At 36.2% G+C, this 21,817-nt stretch overlaps 1 protein-coding gene across 1 annotated transcript in view; it reads right to left on the bottom strand.

Moving 5' to 3' along the window:
* The window catches only part of LOC108774399 (elongation factor-like GTPase 1), a 48,661-nt gene that overhangs the window by 24,278 nt on the left and 2,566 nt on the right, over nt 1-21,817 (bottom strand). The window contains exons 2-3 of the mRNA XM_018540494.1: nt 21,529-21,651; nt 21,075-21,223 (exon numbers count right to left, since the gene is read on the bottom strand). Of these exons, the coding sequence (XP_018395996.1) occupies nt 21,075-21,223; nt 21,529-21,651 (272 nt within the window). The remainder of the gene's footprint in view (nt 1-21,074; nt 21,224-21,528; nt 21,652-21,817) is intronic.

Below are 21,817 nucleotides of genomic sequence, written 5' to 3'. Positions count from 1 at the left end.
CCGGTGAATTTCGCTAGAAAATCAGAAATCGTCCGGAAGATAAGCGAGGAAGTCTCCTCCGAGAGATCAGCGAGGAGAAAACCAGTGACGAACGAAATATTCTTCGTTCGTTGCTGTTCATTCACGTCTCGCACTGTTTTATGGAACGTGGATATATAAGTTGTAATACGTTTCATTACGTTTTATGCCCGCCGTTGTATAATTCCATAATTAGAGTTCCTGCGTTAATTTATGCGCGATGCGAGAGAAATTAAACTCCAAGTTCATCGAATAATAATATCTGCAACTCCAATAGAAAAAATTCCGCGGTTCTCATAAATGTATATATCACGCGCGGTGTATCCTAGATATCCTACGAATTATTTCATCGGAAAGCAATATAAGATAGAAGCTAGGAGAAAATTACTTCACATTCACGCTTATCGAACGAGATTAGACGTGCTACAAAATTCCCGAAGTGCCGACAGAACTCTTTTCCTTCTTCTCTATCGCGCGTAATGGAAAAAAAAAATCCCAAATCTACCTATTCCTGTTCGCCCCCTCTGCTTTGAGCGAGTGCAGAAAAGCGTGTATCCGATGATGCGCGATAGAAAGGAACCCAGATTCGAGTTATACACACAGAGGATCGTATGGGGTTTGAGAAAAAAATCCCATATAGGTCGACCGAGAAAGTAGCGTGTGTGCACCGTAACGTACCTCCGCGTATATGTAGAAAAGACGTATCTAATGCGCCCGCCGCGCAGACGACGAGTGTGGACGGATACGCGTATATGCAAAATGGCAAAAACGAGAAAGTAATCGGCATTCGGATACGACTGGACGTCGTCGTTACGGGACACATCGTAATTATCCAAGTTAATCGAGTGTATGCCACGCTATGGTCGCTCCGTTCGCGAGTAAAGTAAGACGAATTCAGGCAATTGGGTCACACACCTTAGGCAAATCTTTCATATAGCCAAGGGGAGAAATCATTTCTTTTCTTTCCCGTGTTTTCCTCCGTGCACGCAGACCTCTGTAGTCGCTTCTAATTTACATGTCTTCAGACCTTCTTGTCTCTCACTCTTCTCCTCCCGCCTCCTCCTTCTCTCTCTTTCTCCATCCGCATTGAGGTAACGGCGGTACATATCGATGTTATATGAAACCGTTGAGTCATTTACGATCAAATAAGCGAACATAACGCGTCTTGATTACAAACGAACGATTTCGTTCCGTGGAATACGGTAAATCCGCCGCGCTCGCGCGCACGAGGTAACGGGGTGCGCGGAGTCATTAATAATAATTAAGTATCCTAACGTATCCGTAATAACACCGCGCGAACGCTAACGACGGCAATGCGTAAATTGAGTATGTAATATCTCACGTGATGGAGTTATCTGTCCTGTCCGCTGGGCCGCGAGCTCGCAAAGTTAGCGCGTACGGTCGTGACGAGATTACGCACCGAAAGAAAGCCTCATTACGTAAACACTGAAAAAATAAAGTAACGTTATATCAACATAGTATTATTTTAATTGAAAATAATTTTGTTAAATTCATAACACTATTAACGAAACACGTTACACTTATACGCTCTTGTTTTGATAAAATTTGATTTGTTCCATTAATATACTGTTATTGAATTAACAAGATCATTTTCAATTAAAATAATGTTGTCGATATAATATCATTTTTTTTTCCCCAGTGTGTGGCATTAAGAATCGCCATCATATCCCAACTCGTACGAGCAACGTCACGTTCCGCTATGCGAACACTGTAATGAATGATTATACGTTTTATGTCAAAATATATTTCATTTTCGATCGCGATACGCTCTCGTCGTTAAATTGTGTACAAATTAATAGAGAAAAGAAGGAAAAGACGAAAGGAATCTCCCTCTAAATAAGAATAACATATGCGTCTAATTAGGAGTAAATTTAATCAACTGCGATTTAATTAATTCCTCCGTCAGATCGTAACACTTGTTGGCGAGTGTGATATAATAGAGACAGGAAGAAAATTCAATTAACCACGGCTTAATTATCCGTGATTAATTGAATTCACTTCCTCTACCTCCTATCGTAACCGCAGCGTTATGATTTGAAAAGAGGAACAAGGGATCTATAGACCGCGATTAAAGTTAACCACCAACGCCGGTGAAAATCGATCGAATTCTAGCTTTGTCGACGGACGGGACTTAATTGATATATGTTATACGGAAAATTTTATTAATTTAATTGAATCAATATCCGTTCAAATAAATTTCAAAAATTAAAACATAATAAACCTCCCAGGTCAAGACAAATTGAGCTATACTGGTTGTTAGATATATATATAAATTTATTATAATATTAACACTGATATACGGAACGAGTCTTTTCGACTTCACAGAGCCCTCATCAGCCGTAAATAACCCCCATGTAAATTAAACAAACCAATCAACTTCAAATTAATATACGCATTTTTAACATATCGCTCAGATGAACAAATTAATTTTGACAATTGAAATTACATGTCTTAACTATACGGATGGTAACACACAAATCAATATTTTTTAATTTTTATTAATTTAATAAACACACCACCAAGTTAGATACAGTGACAGTAATGTACCGAAAACGAATACCCACTTCCACTATCCATTTTTTTCGCTGTATTTAACTGTCTTTCGCGTTATATAAAATCTACAATCGTATATAAAATTACCTTTTTTTTTTAAAAAAAAAAAAAAGGTAAAAGAAGCGCTAAGAGTGCGTGCCTCTGATAAAAAACTGTTTGGGCCAGTTAAATTCTATCTCTCCCCCACCTCCCACTCCCACTATCCATCTTTTTCGCTGTATTTCACTCTTTCATTATATAAAATCTACAATCGTATATAAAATTACCTTTTTTATACAAATATAATTGGTTACTTTTGATTTCTTGTCCAAGATAATTCTTCTGTCATGAAAAAACTGATGCTAGTCGTTAGATTTGTTGTTACTGATATTATAACTTATATCAGCAACATATTTTGTACCTAAATATACTAGAACAAATCTGATTTGTATCGTAAACCATGTATGTGTTTGTTGCATTGAATAAGGAGAAATGATTCTCTGTGCGGCAATAACTGATCGAAAACTCCATAACTTCTCCAAATTTCGAGACAAAATTTCTCTGACTTTTAATAATATTTTAAAGTTTTTTAAAATATATTTTTGTCCAATTTGGAAGCCATAAAATATTTTATTGAAAGAGTAATTTAACGTAGAAATACAAATCACTATTAACGTTGCTGACATTGTCTGCATTTAATTGTTAAATTGATTGTCATCTCTTATTTTGTTGCTTGTTTTTAACACCGTATTTTAATATCATCATTTGTTGTTTTTTTAAATTGATAGTATTTGTAATGTATGCATATGAAAACTTGTTTAAAAATAAGAACTTTAATTTTCCAGGAAATTTCGCAAAATTTTCTGACTTTTTTCCAACTTCTCAATTTTGGAGCAATCTCGATTTTTCAACCCAATCGTCGCATCACGAATAATTTTTTGTTCTAATAATAAACTCAGTTCTCTCAGTATGCATTGCAACGCTCGGAGGAAGTCACGTCGGTGCTTCACGGTAAACTGGTACAAATGAACATACAATGTGTGCATGTGAAAGAAGGACTGACTCCAGCGGGTAATTGCGAGTTGCGGGAGGTGATACGAGTCGCACCATTCATCCCGATATCGAATGAAAATCGCTGGGAATCGTTCGCGTGCGTGCCCGAGCCGAGTCATCGTCGATTTCGCCCCGGATCTAGCGTATGTGGGAAGTCGGATATCCCTCGTCACTAGGGCGGGAAAAGTGAAGTAAAACAGGCTATTTTTTCTTGGTCGTTGGGAAAAGAAGGCGAGGTTTCGAGAGAGAGTCACCGAACAGCGCGCTTCTTTCATGCCGAACGCACGGCTAATTCCACGACATTTCTTCAGGAGCTTCTTCCGATTCATACATATCGTGTATACTGTAAGGAAGGAAGCACGCTCGGTCAGACACGATTATTACAGTGCGCACGTGTGCATCAGTCACGGATGTCTAAGGGTAACGATCGTATCTCGAATGCCCGTTGTCGAGGTAAACTTCGATATACATCGGCAGAAATTTCCTGATTTTACCACACGCTGTAATCGCGATCATGCTCCGTTTCCATTTGATTATATAATCCTTCATTTGGCTTATTATCGCGAGATCATTATTATCGTACTTTCTTCTTGACGAACAATGACCGAATCGTCGGAATAATGTGCGTTAAGTGTCTTGCCTTAATCGAAAACATTTATCGAGGGCAAACACCTGGTTGATATTACCCCTACCCTCGACTCTAGCGGTATAAAATACCGACATCCTGTATACGTAATAAAACTATGTTGCAAAATAAAGTGGGCACGCCGGTCATTACCTATGGAACTTTCAGCGCGCGCGGCATGCTTTTAGGAAGGCGTATTTTCAAATGATGCAAATCGTAATTAGACGGCGGATCGAAGTAGACCGCCGAATGTATTAAGATTGCAATAACCCCGCTTCCTATAAGGCAGAAATCTATTACCCGCGGATTCTTGATTCGCGCTCCACGATAACGTCGTAATTTCCGTCCCGCGAGCATTTGGGATACGGCTGCATCTCGATCGTGTTCTCGACTATCCGTCCGGTATCACCATTGTGGCGATATATCCTGACGTTTACAATTGGCCTCTTTCAACCGGCGGTCCGTGGCGCATTACCGCGATAGCGAGCAGGATAGCGAGCAAGATAGAAATAGAGAAGTTTGCTAACGGTCCCGAATAGGAATTTTGCCCCTCGCTATGCATGCTTCTGAGTTACGCGTAACGGAGCGTCGCCCCAGCATAGTTTTCCGAAGACGAATGCGTAGTGCAACACGAAATTCGAAATTAAATAAAATCGAAATAACAATTCCTAATATAATATAATATCTTTGACAGCTGAAGATTTGGAGTTTGCATAATTGTGTCATGAAAGATCATCTTGAAGTGTATGTATCATTATGATTTTAATAAGCCTGTAACAAAACAGATATCGCAGTTGGTACGAAAAAATGATTTTGAGAAAAAAAATAAAATCATCATTTTTGGATAAAAAAATAATTTTTAGTTTTTTTTTTTAATATCTCAGAAACTATTTGAGATCAAAAAATATCTCTCCGATACAAAAGTTTTATAATAAAATTACCTCTATATTTATGTGTCAAAAAAAAAAAAAAAAATATATTTATAAAAAATAACTTTTTATTTTAAAAAATGTTATAGATACATTATAGAGGCAATTTTAATATACAACTGACATTTATAAAAGACCTTTGTCTCAATAAGGGATAATTTTACCCTTAGAAGCGTTTTTCCGCACCGCAACTGGTATTCTAAATTTATCTATTTCATGTAATCTGCAAAAAGTTTCATTAAAATCAGAATTATACTTCGAGAGGTTCTTTTGTCAGAAGAAGGTCGTTTAAAGAACGTGTTGTTTAACTTATGAAAGAATTACCCGATGATCGAACTGTTCGATCTTCCTCGCATTAGCCAAGTCAGCTTACACGTAATATCGCGGTTTCGGTATTCAATATATTTATTGCTTTCACGCGTTTCACCGTGAGATTAAGTAATTCCGTATCTCAGGATCGCTTGCTAGAAAGTGCGCGCCGTAATTGAAGCAAGTGAACGACGACGACGGTGAGGATGCATTCGCATTCTTGCTGAAAAATTCGCGTGTTACCATTTTCATTTCTCATTAAATATGGTGGACTCTCCCTTCATATAACCGTAACGATATGTCAGGATAACGATAGCTATCGTATCGTGCGCGCGCGACTAATAATAGCACTAGACACTCGATGGCATTTCTACATACAGCCGTTGTTGATCTAACAAAAACAGCCGTGAAAAGAGCGCAACGGTAAACGGACCGTTGGGTTCTTTTCCTCGAAGGTTAATAATTGTATTGTAAGGATCTCGGAAACGCGACATCCGCGACGGTTCGTCACGAGCGTCGTGATATCCGAGGCTACAACCGCAATCATTACCTGTTGGATAATGACCGTCCAATTCCTAAACGGACGCGCGATACCGCAATTACGATCGTTGCGTTACGATGCGACACTCTATCTGCGATTTACGACAGGTTTCCTTTAGATTTTACGACACCTGCGGCAATTTCGAAAAAGAGACGTTTTTTTTGGTCACTCACGGTGTCGATGAAGAGAAAAACTTCGTATTACTTCCGGAAATCGTTTGGCAACAAACACGAAAGGACCGGTTTTGCTGAAGTATCTAAAAATTTGAAAATAATTTCGTTGAACCATCAAAGTAATTGTACGTAGAAGTCTCAGTGATGTAAAAAAGTTTTAGCGACCAGTTTGGGTGTTCTATAGGGGGAGTCCAGCAGAGTTGAACTACGTTTTATTTGAAGGTACATAAAATTTAGTATAATTGATGTATAGATTTTTTGTTTATGTCAAACATTATAATATGGGTACAATTTGTGGATTTTGCAATTTTTAATAAATTTACAAGCATAAGTCTTATATTGATTAAAAGAAAAAAAAAACAGATTTGGTTCATTTCTCCCTAAAGGGTGGGAGACATGACTCACCCACGGTTGCCACAAATTTTTAGTCCTAAAATCCTTTAATCCTAAAATTTCCTGACATTTCCCTGATTTACTGACAAAATTTTGAGAATTTTCCTGACTTTGAATAATACATATTTTGCAATGTTTCTTGTATTTTTATGGAAAATGTTAAATATTTTGTTGATCCAGCAATTAAACATATAGATGCAGATATTTTTTCAACAATCGAATTCCAGAAAAAAAAGCTAGTCATAACAAAACATACACGCACAAAGCAATAGTGAACTAGCACCGCAAGCTAGATCACGGTAAATCATAAAGCTAAAGAATTGTCGGGCGAGTTGGTTTGAAGAACGAAGCGGAATGATATTATCAATGATTTTTATCAATTGTGGCGCTGTGATATAAATAAATTTTTTTTATAGTTATTTTATTTTTCCTGACAAGTGTGCTAAATCCCTGAATTTTTCTCACGCATTTTTAAATTCCCTGACATTTCCTTGACTGTGGCAATCCTGCTCACCGGATAGGGAGATTGACCAAATTCTAGTAAACTTATGGAAAAAGTAAAAAAGACATTTTGGCTTCAGTTTACATTAATAACTCACAAATAAACATTAAAATTGTATGTAATGCTTTGAACTTTATGAACAAAATCAACAAAAACTAAAACTGAACTAGACATCTATAGTTTTCATCAATTTTTTCTCTTTCTCACAATAAAGAATAAAATAAAACTTCTCAAAGATTTAAATTAACTAAATAATCATTTTGAAAATTATTCATAAACTAAATGGAAATTCTAGAAATAATAATAGAGATTAAATAGCTTATCTATCTTGCATACAAATAGCCCACTTCGAATGGTTCAAATATCCCTACTCTCTTGACTACAATACAGTTTTATAGAAAAAATAAAAATAATAGGTTAAAACATCAACACTACTTCAAATTATAATAATATACGGTGTAAATAATGTATAATGTTTTTACAAACCTTGATATATAAATGTATTACGATAAAATAAATAATAATAATTTTTACGCTTTTGAGGCTTTCACGGGTATTTTCTTCAATTATACCAGAAGGTTTGCAGGTTATCACCGTGTCTTTCTTCATTATTAATGCCAGGCATTAATAATGAAGAAAGCCACGGCGATAACTCGCAAACCTTCTGGTATAATACAATAACATTTTTATTTACTACAAGTAGCCCGATCACCAGAGACAAAATTTCAGTAAATATCGGAATTAAATGGAAGAAGAAATGTTTTGACGTGGTTAGGTTCCAAAGACGGAGTAGAATATGGAATCACAGTTTTAGACCAAAATTTGATATGGCGTGTGCCCGAAATTTTTAATTTTCTGTTTTATCGATTTGTAGCCGTATTTTGCATTTCTCGCTAAAAATGGTAAGGACCAAATTTATGCAGAATTAAATTCTCTATCTTTTTTATCTGAACAACTTTTTTGTAAAATAATTATTTATTGCTAATAATAAGCGTAAAGTGTAAAAAATTAGGAGTTTGTCCCAGTTTTTTAAACTTTTGGACCATTTTTATTAAAAATAGGTGATATATTTAAATGGCAAAGTTGTAGAGGACTAAATTCCCTACAACTTTCATAAAAACCAGTTTTTCGTACGACGAACGGATCACGAGCGGGAAGACGCTAAACACATAGGCATGGCGGAAGCGACTCAACTCATTTCCACACCACCCAAGAGCCCCAAAAAGTGATTGATTTTATTAAAAATCGATCATAAAACGCCCAAAAAACATATCTTCTCCTTCAATTTTGGATCAATTCTAATCCAAATTTTTTTGTATGCTTTTTTTACGATTTCAAACAAAATTACGCATGGATTTATCGATACGTGGGTTACATTAAAAATAAAAAATTCTAAGTCGGTCAAGAAATTTTTTTTAATTTTTTCAACTACGGCACTTAATTTACGAAGAAAAATGAGGCTTATAGCAATTTTGTTCGAATTTTTTAAATTGCAATTTAATATAGCTGAAATCTCACCAGTGCCTCCCCTTAACAGTGCAACGAAATTATTTTCAAATCTGTATTTAATTAAATTTATAAATAGTTCAGCAGAATCGTGCAGCTTTCTTTATCATTTGATACTCGAGATAAAGCATGCAATTATAAATGAAATTTAAATTGACAAAGATAAATCAAATAGGAGAAAGAATTTTATTTTCAGTCAAAGCGGATCTTGGTGCTTGATAACGTTCATATAAATCTGCAAATAGATTTTTTAGTTCTATAAATTGAGAGTCGATTTATCAGTTTATCGGATTAGAGTCTTGCAAATTTGCATATGAGATCAAAGAATTATCAAACATCAAGATACGCTTTGATCGAAGACAGGATTTCTTTCTTTCATGAAATATGTATTGTATACTAAGAAAAAAAACTAAATTTTGAGAAATATTTGTTTGGATAGTTCTAAGTGTAAAAGTAAGATTATAGCGTGCGTTTCTAACTTCCTGCTAGACGCTCGTGTAATGTATTCTCTATTAGGTTAGTAAGAGGACAATAAGAAAGAAATGAAGTCTACAGTATTACATAAGTAAATATTTTATCTAATATATATATTATATCTTACTAAATCTAAATATACCTATTTATATATTTGATACAAAAACCAATAATTTTATTTAACTATCATTTTCTTTATTGAGTAAATATGTATTTACTGTCAATAAATGATATAGTACTATTCAAAGAAATATACATTAAGGGTCAACGTACGTATAATTTTGTTCATATTTTATATTAATTTACTTGCCTCTCTCTCTCTCTTTCTCTCTCTCTCTTGTGTATTTAAAAAGAAAACTATACATATTTTACGGGCACTAAATAATTATTCAGCATAAAAATAGCTTTTTTGAATTTTAAATCACGAGGTTGCATTCCTTCGCACGAGTTCACACCAGCCGGTGTCAGTCGTTTCTCACATTAATCGATCCATCTAATCAATCATCTTCCGCTTAAAAATTCATATCCGAGGACGCGTTGCACTTTGCTAGACGCCGATACATTAGCTCGACGAATCTACGAACGGCGAAAGGAGGGCGAGCGTTCACGGTCGTGACGCAAACGGATCAGCCGGTGCTAATATCGGTAGTGGAACGTGACGATGTCGAGACGAAAAGAAAATGCGAAGGAAAATAAACGAAAAAGCAGGGAGGAAGGAAAAAGAACAAGGGGGAAGAGAATAGCGGGCGCGATCGGTTGGTATCGCCACGGACAATTTACCGTGGCCTATTCCCTGGCTTTAATCGATTCACTTTGTGTGCCACTTCGCGTTGCATTTGTCCACAGACAATAAATTCGAGCCGAGTGTTCTTCTTGCGTCTACATGTAGGCGGAATAAAAGGACGGTAAATCAATTAATGGTTCTACTTTAATCGCAACGGCTTGTAGAAGAATCCGCGAGGAAACATCTTTTCGTGCTTTTTTCGCGACGTTCTTTTTTTTTTACAAAGAAGTATGCGTGTATATTACAATAGATATAAAGGAGAGGATGGGAAAAACAGGTTCTATCGGTAAGTATCTTAATGATCTAATTATGTTTTTTCTTTAGAGGTCTTGACACGTTTTACATCAGATTAAATGATAAAATGTTTGTCCTTTTTATACACTATTATTTATAATTATATTATTATACTTATAAGTAATATATTACGCGGTAGATTTTTTTTAAATTATATAATTACTTTTGACTTAATTTATTGACGATTATCATGTCTCGAGCGTATTAGCCGTCAGTTTATTAGTAAATTATTCAAAAGAGATTGTTCTTTTTATTGAATTTACCCTCGCGATTTTAATCACTGAACCTCCAGGCGATCACTTATCTTGCACGCTCTTAGTTTACCTGGCTTTATTATTCAGACCAAACTCTTCTTCATCTTGCCGCTTCTCTGAACCGCTATATTCACGAGCGACAAACACGGGCGAACTTTTCTACAGAATACTTAGGTATGCGGACGTATGGGATGCAGGAGCGGGAAGATAAGAGAAAGAGAAAAAAACCCCGAGGAATCGTAACGTCCAAAAGAATTAAGAATCGCAAAGTAAATCCGGCAAAACGATTCCAAGGCGAGGGAACGCAATCGCGTTTCGGTCAACGACCGCTTTATAAACGAGCGTTTTGTAGCTTGAGTTATGCGGTGGATTACGCGGCACGCGATGACTTTATTTTCGAAGTCGAGCAGTTTTACGCCTCTCTCTCTCTTTAAGGTCGATCCAGTCTCGGAATATTGAGCGAGTGACATCGCCAATTATGGTTGTCGGCACCGACATCAATAATCGGTTCTTACTTCAAGATCTTAATATTATAAATAATATTTTAAGATACTAATACTCTGTTGTGTAATTGGTTTAAGTGACGTCTACAATAAGATCTTAAGGCGTAAAACTCAAGCTTAAGTCTAAGTTGCGCAAGAAATTGGACAATCATAGCCAATCATTCTCCTCACGTTCGGCACGTTGATTAATCAATTTCTTACGGCTTTAAGATACTCCCGAGTAGTCACCACAGTCATATCGAATTGTGATGTCAGGAGTGAAAAATGACACGTTAATTTTTGTTACATACTATCTGTAAATAAAGACAATTTGGATAAAATGAAATAATGAGATAGCTTTAAAACAATTATAAAAACAGACGAAAGCTATCTCATCATTTTGTTTTATCCACGGAAAAAAGGAATTAGCAATAGAAACTAATATATAGCTGTAGTTGCTAAAATGTGTGTGTGTGTGTGTGTGTGTGTGTGTGTGTCATTAAAATAGGGACAGCTAATGTTGTTGATGCTCCATAGTTTTAGATATTTACACTCATGTAGTGTAAGAACAAATTTTTACTGCTAGAGACACATGGGGTCTGTTTTTTGTTCCTGAATTGTCTGAACTAGTACACACGGTGCAATAAGTTGAAGTGAAACAAATATACGTTTGTTTCATTTTAACGTATTGCACTGTTTGCACTAATTCAGACAGTGCAGGAACAAAAAACAGATCCATGATTTTCTATAACGTAGATACATAGGTAAAAAATGTACGTATGTCTAAAGCCCGTGTCCCACTACGGACTGTGGACGCGGATTGGATTGAGATTGCGAATTGCGCATCGGAATTCAGCCAATCAAGATAAAGCTGCTTTGTCTTGATTGGCTGAATTCCGATGCGCGATCCGCAATCTCAATCCAATCCGCGTCCACAGTCCGTAGTGTGACACGGGCTTAACACCGTTTTAGCTACTTGTATTATAATGCTTTTAATTTCAGCTAATAAAATTTCATACCACAATGAATGTCTGTAATAGCTGAAGTTTAGCAACGACACAAGGCGATAGCTCTTACAACTAAGTTCAATCTAGCTATTAAAATTTAGCTGCTATTGTCAAGTCGTTTTTTTTCCCCGTGCAAATTGTCTTTATTTACAAATAGCACGTATCAAAAATTAACGTGTCGTTTCTTGCATCACGATTCAATATGCCTGTGGTGACTACTCAAAAGCCTTGAAGATTAAATTTTACACTTTAAAATCTCATTGTAGATGTAAAATCTCATTTATAACATCTTAATGTAGGAACCGACTATGAATACCGGCCGATAATCGGTTTGTATCGCAACGCGGACAACGGCTCAGAAACGAGAGAAAGAAAAGGAAGAGAGAATGGGAACATGGGCGAATTGTTCGCGGGGTTCTTGATGATCCGCAATTAACGCGTTCATCCGTGACTGACACCGTGAGCGATGCTATCGGAAGCTCGAAACTTGGCATTTCGGACACGCTTCTACGGAAAGCTGTGGAATCTTCGTCCTGTCAGCGTATACCTGTACTTCCCTGAATCGCCGTCGCGGTTATTCTCTTCATTCATGCTCGACCGAACGCTCTACCGCAGGATGCGGTCAATTCTAGAGACCGAGAAGTACCCTGGTCCTTTTCTCGTAAGAGGACACCAGTGACTTTACAAAAACCTCGCTGATTAGCGATCACACTTCTTACATTCCCTTGCAAGTGTTGGTACTTTTTGATTTTGCCAAAATATACAAAGAAGTAGTTGCGCGAGGAAGATCTATTTACAACCGTCGTGAAATTATCTTGAAATCTTAATTTTAATAATATAATAATAAACTAAAAGTAATTATAAAGCTCTATATGTATAAAATAGTATAAAAATATAAAAAGAGCCAAGTATAAATCAACGAACAATTTAATTCAAACAATCATGATATACAAATAACTAAAAAAAACGTTTCGACTCCGATTGGGTCATTCTCAATGTTACTAAAAAATATATAAAGTATTTTGAGTTAGAATTTACTGCATACAATCTTGATTGAGTAAAAAATCTTCTTAATACTATGAAAGTTTCTAGTCAATGATGATGTCGTAAGCATAATTAATCTTGTCAATTATAAAAGAAAAAGATGTAACATGTCCAAATAATGATAAAATCCCCTCCCCCATGTCACAAAGTTATAATACATGTTACAATAAAAATTAATTAGGATAATTTGCAGCGACAAAAAGCAACTAATCTTATTTATGACAGATAAGGTAATGTCGATGGTAGAGAATGATAATAATAAAAGTTAAGAGGCCCCGAGTACAGATCGTTGTTCAACGTATTACGCATATGAAGCATAAAAAAAGAAACCAATTCGGAATCTTTTATTTCCAGGAAAGAAAAGAAATGAGAGATTTTGATTGGTTCAATTTCTTATGCATTATACGTCATGCACGATTCTGTGCTTTGACCCATAGAATCTCAGCGTCGTCGCCGACACTTTAATCATCTTATTGAGATAATATTTGATCTCCCAAGTCCCCGAAGGGCTGAGCGGTAAAATCTACGTGAACTCTGAGGGGCAATTATTCATTCGTTCCTCAGAGTCTCTGACAGTTTTTGAGAGTAGGCATGAGATGATAGCGACGTAAACGAGATAAACGGATATGCCATAAAGAAGAGCGGGACCAGGCGAAGGCAAAGAGGGCTATCGTCGACGGCGCATAGTCTCACGTTCCAGGAAGTTGGTCGGCGATGGATATCCGCACGGACCATCTTGTACTCTATCGATACAGCGTACCTTGCCTGGCGCTGTGGCCTTTCTTTCGTCTCTTCTCTCAACTCCGAGCATTCCGCATTTTTTTGCATGCCTTATTCCTCTCCGTAGTTCGCCTCCTTTCTAACAATTTTCATCACGCGATTGGCACCGTGTAACTTCCCACCCAAGATAAATACCGAAGATCCGTCCCACCCGAGACCGACTTGTCACTTTTTGAGATAGATGTATTTTTTTTTTTTACTTGGAACGATTACTGACAGGCAGAAAATTTTCATGACGTTACGAATATCGATGGCCCCTTTTTGATAAAGGCGTAGTTTTTCGCGCATATGTATTTAACGAGACCGGATATCGGAGTGGAAATTGTCTCAGGTGCGAATCTTTCTTCATTTACATATTAATTAAGCATGCAGGATTATGAGGGGAAAGTGCAAGTTCGCAGTAGTGAAAAGACACACAATCGTCTCATGGCACAGAAACATTGTTAATGAGGTACCACATGTAATGTGGAGCCTCGTTTACCACGCAACTGCCGTAAAGATGCATTCATTCGCGATCAGAGTTATTATACAGATTTATGCGCTGTCGAAATAAGAGAAAACGACATTTTTCATAATCAGACCAAGTTATCCGTGGCACGTAGAGATCGCTCCTATTTCCCAGAGAACATCTCGTTCCTAGAAAATCTCTCGAGACCATGTTTATTCGTGATTGGAGGATGCAAACCGGGAGGAAGAAGGGGGAAAGTTGAGCAAACACGGATTACAGCTATGTCAATCGACGAAAGAGAGCGATGTTACTTTCTAGGAAGAGACTTCATCTAATCATAGTCATAGAGCTCCGCTCGAAATCGGAGATCTACGGGATTACTGCTCGATACCCGGAAAAGTTGTTACGCGTTACGCCCATTCCTCGTAAAATTGCGCGATATATTATTACACGCGTTATTGCCAAAGTGCAAGGCCTTTAATCGTCCATTTTGCAGACGGGGGTACGATTGCCGGAGGGGGCGAGTGCGGCGCTCGCGAAACCGACCAAATATCACTACTATCCGCACAATCAGCATATCTACTTGCTGCCGGAGTGCGCCGTTCAGCAGGTGTGCAACGCTGTTTACGTACGATTGAACTTCACGCAACCGCTGTGCGCCTGTCCCGGACGGTACCGGGACCCTTGTAGCGCATCCTTAGACAGCGACGACCTGCATACGACCGAGCTGGTAACCGATCCGCGAACCAAGGTTAGTGAAGACTCCTTCGAGTGATCGAGGGAAGCGAGAATTTTATCATCACATTGTCCTTGTTAAAATTGTCATGTTTAATTTTTAATATATTCAAGTCTTAATTTAAGACAACCAATAAGAAATTGCCTTTAACGGTCGAGCTGGACCTTAGGTGCTGTTATAATTCCGTGAGAATTTATATACTGCGTATGTAGTCTTTTAAACTGCGCGCCGAACAATTTTTCGATCTTGAAACGCAACTCTACGAAACTACCGCAATAATATCATGAGTTAAATTGTCTAGTAATTTAACAATTTTTTATGCTCTTTACGCATCTTAAATCGGTCTTAATAATGTTGAGTGATTAAAAATTAAAATCTGTAAATAATTAATTTTTATTGTGAAATATTATATATTACCTCGGTCGGGAATCGAATCCGGATCTTTTATATTCTAAATTTCTTGCAGTGAAATTTCACTCTTTGAAACGTCAATCGGATAGTTTCGTTCGTTTTTTTTTTGCAAAAAGTATGATTTTATTTAAGAAACCAAATGTAAAAGTACATCAATTAAAATATTGTCTATCGTTAGCAATGACTTTTTCTCATCTTTCGGGTAGCAAGCGAATTCCACGGCGAAATTCATCCTTGGAGGCTATATAGTCATCTACCCATTTTTCGTCTTCATAAGAATTGAAGCGTTTCTCAGCAAGTGTGTGTGCCATCGACCGAAACAAGTGATAATCGGAAGGGGCACAGTCTGGTGAATAAGCCGCATGGGGGTAGCACTTCCCAGCGAAGTGCTTTCAATGTTTCTTGAACAGTCTTAGTGACGTGAGGTCGAGCGTTGTCATGAAGCAAAATCACTTTAGGCTGGGTCCACAACCTCGCTTTAAGAGACCCTAAGCTGTAAAGCTGTAAGAAATTGACCAATCACAGAAAATAATTTTTCTCGCATTCAACTATGATTGGTTAATTTCTTACGGCTTTACAGCCTCTTAAAGCAAGGTTGTGGATTAGCCTTATGCTGTCTTGTCTCATATTCTGGTCGTTTTTCGCGCAATGCTCGGCTCAAACGGATTATTTGTTCTCGGTAGAGATCCCCTGTGCCTGTTTGATCAGATTTCAACAGTTCATGGTACACTACACCCTTCTGGTCCCACCAAATACAGAGCATGGTCTTCTTCCTATAAATATTGCGTTTTGGCGTCGATGTCGATGATTGGCCTAGATCGCAAATGGTTTTTCGGCGTTTGGGGTTATCGAAATACATCCACTTTTTCATCGCCAGTCACAATTCGATGCAAAAACGCCTTTCTTTGTTGCCGAGCAAACAAAATTTCGCAGGTGGTTTTTCACCTTTCAATGTCTCTTGACTTCAGTTCATATGGGATCCATTTTCCTTCCTTGTAGAGGAAGACTCTCCTAAGGCTTTTAAATGATCGGAAATAACAGATTGAGCACAATTTAATGCTTCTGCAAGTTGTTTTTGTGTTTGACATACGTCTTTATCGAACAATGCCTGCAATTTTTTGTCTTTAAATGCTCTTGGCCGTCCAGAACGCTCTCTGTCCTCCACATCAAAATTATCACTTCGAAAGCGTTGAAACCATTCTCTGTATGTTTTATCGGAAGGTGCACTATCACCATAAACTTCTACAAGCATTCGATGAGCTTCAGCTGTAGTTTTCTTCCATTTGAAGCAAAAGATTAACATTTCGCGCAAATGATGTTTATTTGTTTCGACAAATTTCGACATTTTCGATGCAGTAAGAAACAATGTCATTGATGCAAACGTATACTTTTATATACTGAATTTTATTGACAGATGCTAAAACTAATAAATTAAGCTTGATTTAGATATTAGAGTTATCGACAGTTCCAGTTATAGATACTCGCCGCTGGATGAACGGAACTTTCCGATTGACCTAATATTTGAAAATATTTCACTTAAAAAAAAGTGATAATTTTCACTGTTTTTAAAGTAAATCTTCACTGCAAAGGACTAAAAGCTCACTTTTTTCGAGTGAGATTTCATTCCTTTACAGTGAAGATTCACTTTAAAAGCAGTAAAAATTGTCATTTTTTTTTAAGAAGTGAAATATTTTCAAAGGTGGTGGTATTTTCACTGTCTTAGAGTGAAATTTTACTGCAAGAAATTTAGAGTGTAAGAGATCCGGGTTCGATTCCCGGTCGAGGTAATATTTTTTGCAATAAGAATTAATTATTTACAGATTTTAATTTATCACTCAACATTATTAAGACCAATTAAAAATGTGTAAAGAGCATCAAAAATTGTTAAATTGCTATAGACAATTTAACTCATGATATTATTGCAGTAGTTTCGTAGAATTGCGTTTCAAGACCGAAAAATTGTTCGGCGCGCGGTTTAAAAGACTACATACGTAGTATATGAATTCAGACGGAATTATAATAGCTGCATCTAAAATCTAGCTCGATCGTTGAAGGCAATTTCTTATTAGTTGTATTTCTCACATGTACGGGATCCTATAAGATTTAATTTAACATAACGTGATGATGTTATATATTTAAATATTTCGTATTAAATTAATATTCAACATTTCTTAATGCCAAAAAAACAAGTAAATAAACAAATAATATAAAATGTGTTTTAAAACATTTAAAATTTTAAGATAAATGAATAAAATGCATGTTAATAAACATGTCAAAATGTTAATTTTACTATAAAAATATGTCTTCACAATTTGTTCACAAATTCTATCAGTGTGACACTTTTTGCAGGTATTATTTTTTTTACATAATGTTTATTATTACTTTTTAATATACTCATCTTGAGTTAAATTAACATAAAAATTTGAATGAATTGTTGTTTGGGACACGTATACAATGTGCTAAATTCAACAAAAATTTTCTAATCTAATTGTACATAATAATCATTATCCTTTGTCTGCTTCCCATTATTAAGACAAACGAGGACATCGTACAAAATTGGATAAACATGCAATTGCGAGATATTTTTAGCAGTTTTTCCACAGTTAGAAAAAGAAGAAATCATGTCGGAACGGTCGTTTATTCGTTTACATGTTCGTGAATTACGGATAAAAACGAACGTGTGTATAAAGTATAAATGATTGAAGAGTTTCCGTTTGAGTCGCAAAACTAAAAGTTGCTGTTCCTCTAGCACGATGTTTTATTTTAATGTTTCAAGTGTTAAGCTATTACGGAAATGGTACCGAGGCATGGCGCCATTCCTGGCATGACCAACCGGCTGCTGATTCTCTCAGAGAAGCTCTCTCAGCCGCTCTTAACGCGAGTTTCCTGCCGTGAGAAAAACTTGTTCACTTTCGTTCGGTATATTAACCGTGACTTGCACACTGACGAATCATGCACCGCTTGAACAGACGATTTTAGAAGCGAACCGAAATATTCGTCACAATCCAAAACTCGTAATTCCCTAACTGGTTCTCGCGTAGACCGCTTTCACGTAATTTCATAGTCTCGATCGTTATGTTCCTGCGGCTTTATTATTATAACATACCGTAAAACGTAGCGTACCAGCAACGTTACGGCTATGCAATAAAGAAAGGTTGTCGAACGGCATGATACTCGAACGAGATAATCAATATAATCAATGATTGCTCAGACACGCTAATCGCATCCCACTCAAATGACATGATAATGCTTCATCTTAAACTGTTAAGATAGCTCCGTTCTAACGCGACACGTATTTGTACTAACGGGATTACGTAACGTGAGGTTTATCTAACCGAAAGGAAGAAACGTGTACGAAAAATAAAATACAATCTCGCTTATTGTGGTCACGCTTATTTCTAGGCCTTGACCTTGGTGAAAACGTGCGAGCCGGTCGCCGAGATGCGAGAGTGCAGAGCGTCGCGGGACTGGTCCCTGTTGGCGTTACAGAACGTGCGTACAGGAAAGTCCCACTATCTCGTAATATGCCGATGTCCCGACACAAACATACTCGGTGAGTGAAAGACTCCAAAAGCTTTCGATTTATATCAGTTTCTACACACACACAATTTAATTTTAGTCTTGATTCAACTAATTCTTTATACCTTTTTCTAGTTTTAAGAATTAAAAAAAGATGAAGAGTAAGTTGAACTGACATCAAAATTAATCTACACGGGAGAAACAGGCATTCAATCATATTTCGAAGATTGACACATAAAATTCAGAATTGCATTTAATTTGACACGAAGAAGGCTCTTAAATTCTTAAGTCTGTGTTTTCTTAACTCTTTTCTGTTACTTTGCCGTTACTTTTTATAATAAACAACTTGATAATGACGTTGCAATTTTTATAACGGTAATGCTAAAACTAACTAAACGCTTAGGTTGTGTTAAGATTGGAAATCACTTGGAAAATAACTCTCGTCACCATCATGTATTATTGAAAAAAGTAATGAGTAATATTACTCATTATAAATAACGAGTAAAAGAGTAACGTGTTACAAATTAGGAATTTTTTTTTCAGTTACAAATGATTTTTTCAACACGTTACAAGCAGCGTCATTAGCAAATCGTCATTATAGCAAGGTAACGATCGACGAAGTAACGGCGTTACAAGTCATGCGTTACTTCCCAACATCTGTGATTACATAAAGATTAAAGGTTACCAAGAAATTTATATAAAATTTATTCGTGAATTTCTTGGTAACGGTCTTCTTTAATCTTTAGGTAACCGTATATTGTAAAAACGAGCTCCATATCAAACTATATAGAAATTGAGATTAAGATTGAACTTGACCTATCAAAGCAAAGTTTACTCTAAACTTGAAATTGGTTTTCTTTCCTCTTTCGTCAAATTTAATCTCAATCTGTAGTCTGATACAGAGTCATCGAACGTTCTTGATGTTCCAACAAAAACCACGGTTTACATTACTATTGCTTCTTATGTCTTTTTTTTATAGAGGGACCTATGAGCCACGATCAACCCACTTATGCTAGCGTCCCTGGTATTCGGGTGTATGGAATGATGTGCGTACAGGGAAACAGAAGGGGACGACCGTTACGATATTCGCGTAGTATTTTTGGTAAGCATTCTAAATCTTAATATCGTTTCTTTTTTTTCTAAAGTTTGTTCCGGATTTCTCAGATATGAATTACAACTGATATTGATGTGTTAAACAGGACACATAGAGGACGAAGAGAAGCCACGCTTCCCTTGGAACAAAGTGCGACAGCTAATGGCAACGCCGTCTCTCTGGGAATAATTTCGCGATACGATATCCCATCCTGTATCTGCCATCGACGAATTTACGCATTAATTTATAATGCTATTATATTTATAATTCTCCCAGCCATTCTCGAATCCCATGCTCGAACTCTCTTCATCTTCCTACCATTTTCCTCTTATTATCCTCACGCTTCCGTAACCCTCGAACGGGCGCATCATGTGGTGTGAACTAATATAAATTAATATCAATTAATGATTAATCTTATACTAATTTAGTATTAATTTCATACTACATAATTTTTTGTTTAAAGAATTATTTTTGCTACATCTGCATCGATTAATTGTTGATTATAAAGTCAAACCAGAGGAAAATAAATTTTTACCAACTTTTTTTAAATGCAAACATCAGCGTGTCCGCACGAGGGTTAATAGATACGATAAGATGAAATCGTCTATGTCACTTGTATTCTTATCTTTACTTAATTACTTGTTCTAAGCATATTTATTATTCATGATTTCTATTATTATTTGTAATATGAGCCGTCGATTAATTACACACGATATATATATGCAAATTACAATGAGGAAGACAAACGGCTTTGCTGCTTACTCAATTGTAAAGAGCTGTCTGTTACGCATAATCTTGAAAAAAGAGAATAGGAATATATTTGGTACCTGAATTGAACTGACAGGTAAAATCTTAGAAAATTTATATTTTTTCCTTTCATTACCAAAATATTAAGTAAAATATGTTAGTGTTACATATATATTATATATTTCAAAAGTACTTGTTCTTTTTTCCAAGAGTCACAATATTAATAAGACGCGATTAAAAAAACGAGAATCGATGTAGATAACTTCAAGTCACGTATTTGCAACTACAAAAACTCGGAAATGTAGTACGTGCTCGATCGTGTTTAATGATATTCTAGATTATATGAATACGCGTCAGAGAGCGACTAATCAGTAACATTATACATTAACAATTACTCACCGAGAACGTCGGAGTTGACTAAAACGCTACAGCTATACATCGCCGTCATTAATCGAGGGTGTCGCAGGCTGAAAATCCGTCGACAAGCCTCTTTACACGCCGACATTAATTGACCGCCCAAGTGCCCTTGGCTCTGGCCACCGGAATCGCTGCAACGTTTCGTATATCTTATATCTTCCTTTTATTATACTCGTTCATATTTAGTGTTTACTAAATTTTTCAATAACACGGCTAAATACGACCTCCTCTATATATATATATATACAATATATATATATATATATATACATACATACATACATACATATGTACTTAACTTCCAGAAAGCAAGCAGTTGCAATGCACATATTTACTTTGTTATAAGAATATTTCTTGGTCGCAAATGTTGATTCAAAACATTTACCTTTATGTAATAATTATTAGATATAATGCGAATATTTATTAATTATTGTACCTTTGTGGAGTCTCAAAAATTTCCCACTTCTTCACCACGAAGCAAACGCCCATCATAGGCTCCTCGCATAAAGGACCAGCCAGAGTAGCAAGTTGAAATCCATTAACTATACTGTTATCGTATCTGAAAAATTTATAACAAATATATATAATATAATTCGAAATAAGTTTCATGGAGATAGTCAAGTATGTATCTCGTTCATATTTATTTTTTGCATTATATGTTATAACATCTATCATTGCGATAAGTTTAATAAATTATGTTTATTGAACGTTGCTTTCAAACGAGA

This window comes from Cyphomyrmex costatus, unplaced genomic scaffold, assembly GCF_001594065.2.
Source record: "Cyphomyrmex costatus isolate MS0001 unplaced genomic scaffold, Ccosl1.0 scaffold253, whole genome shotgun sequence".
Classification (NCBI taxonomy): Eukaryota; Metazoa; Arthropoda; class Insecta; order Hymenoptera; family Formicidae; genus Cyphomyrmex; species Cyphomyrmex costatus.
The sequence above is the reverse complement of the archived record's forward strand: the minus strand, read 5'-3'. Positions and strand labels throughout refer to the sequence as shown.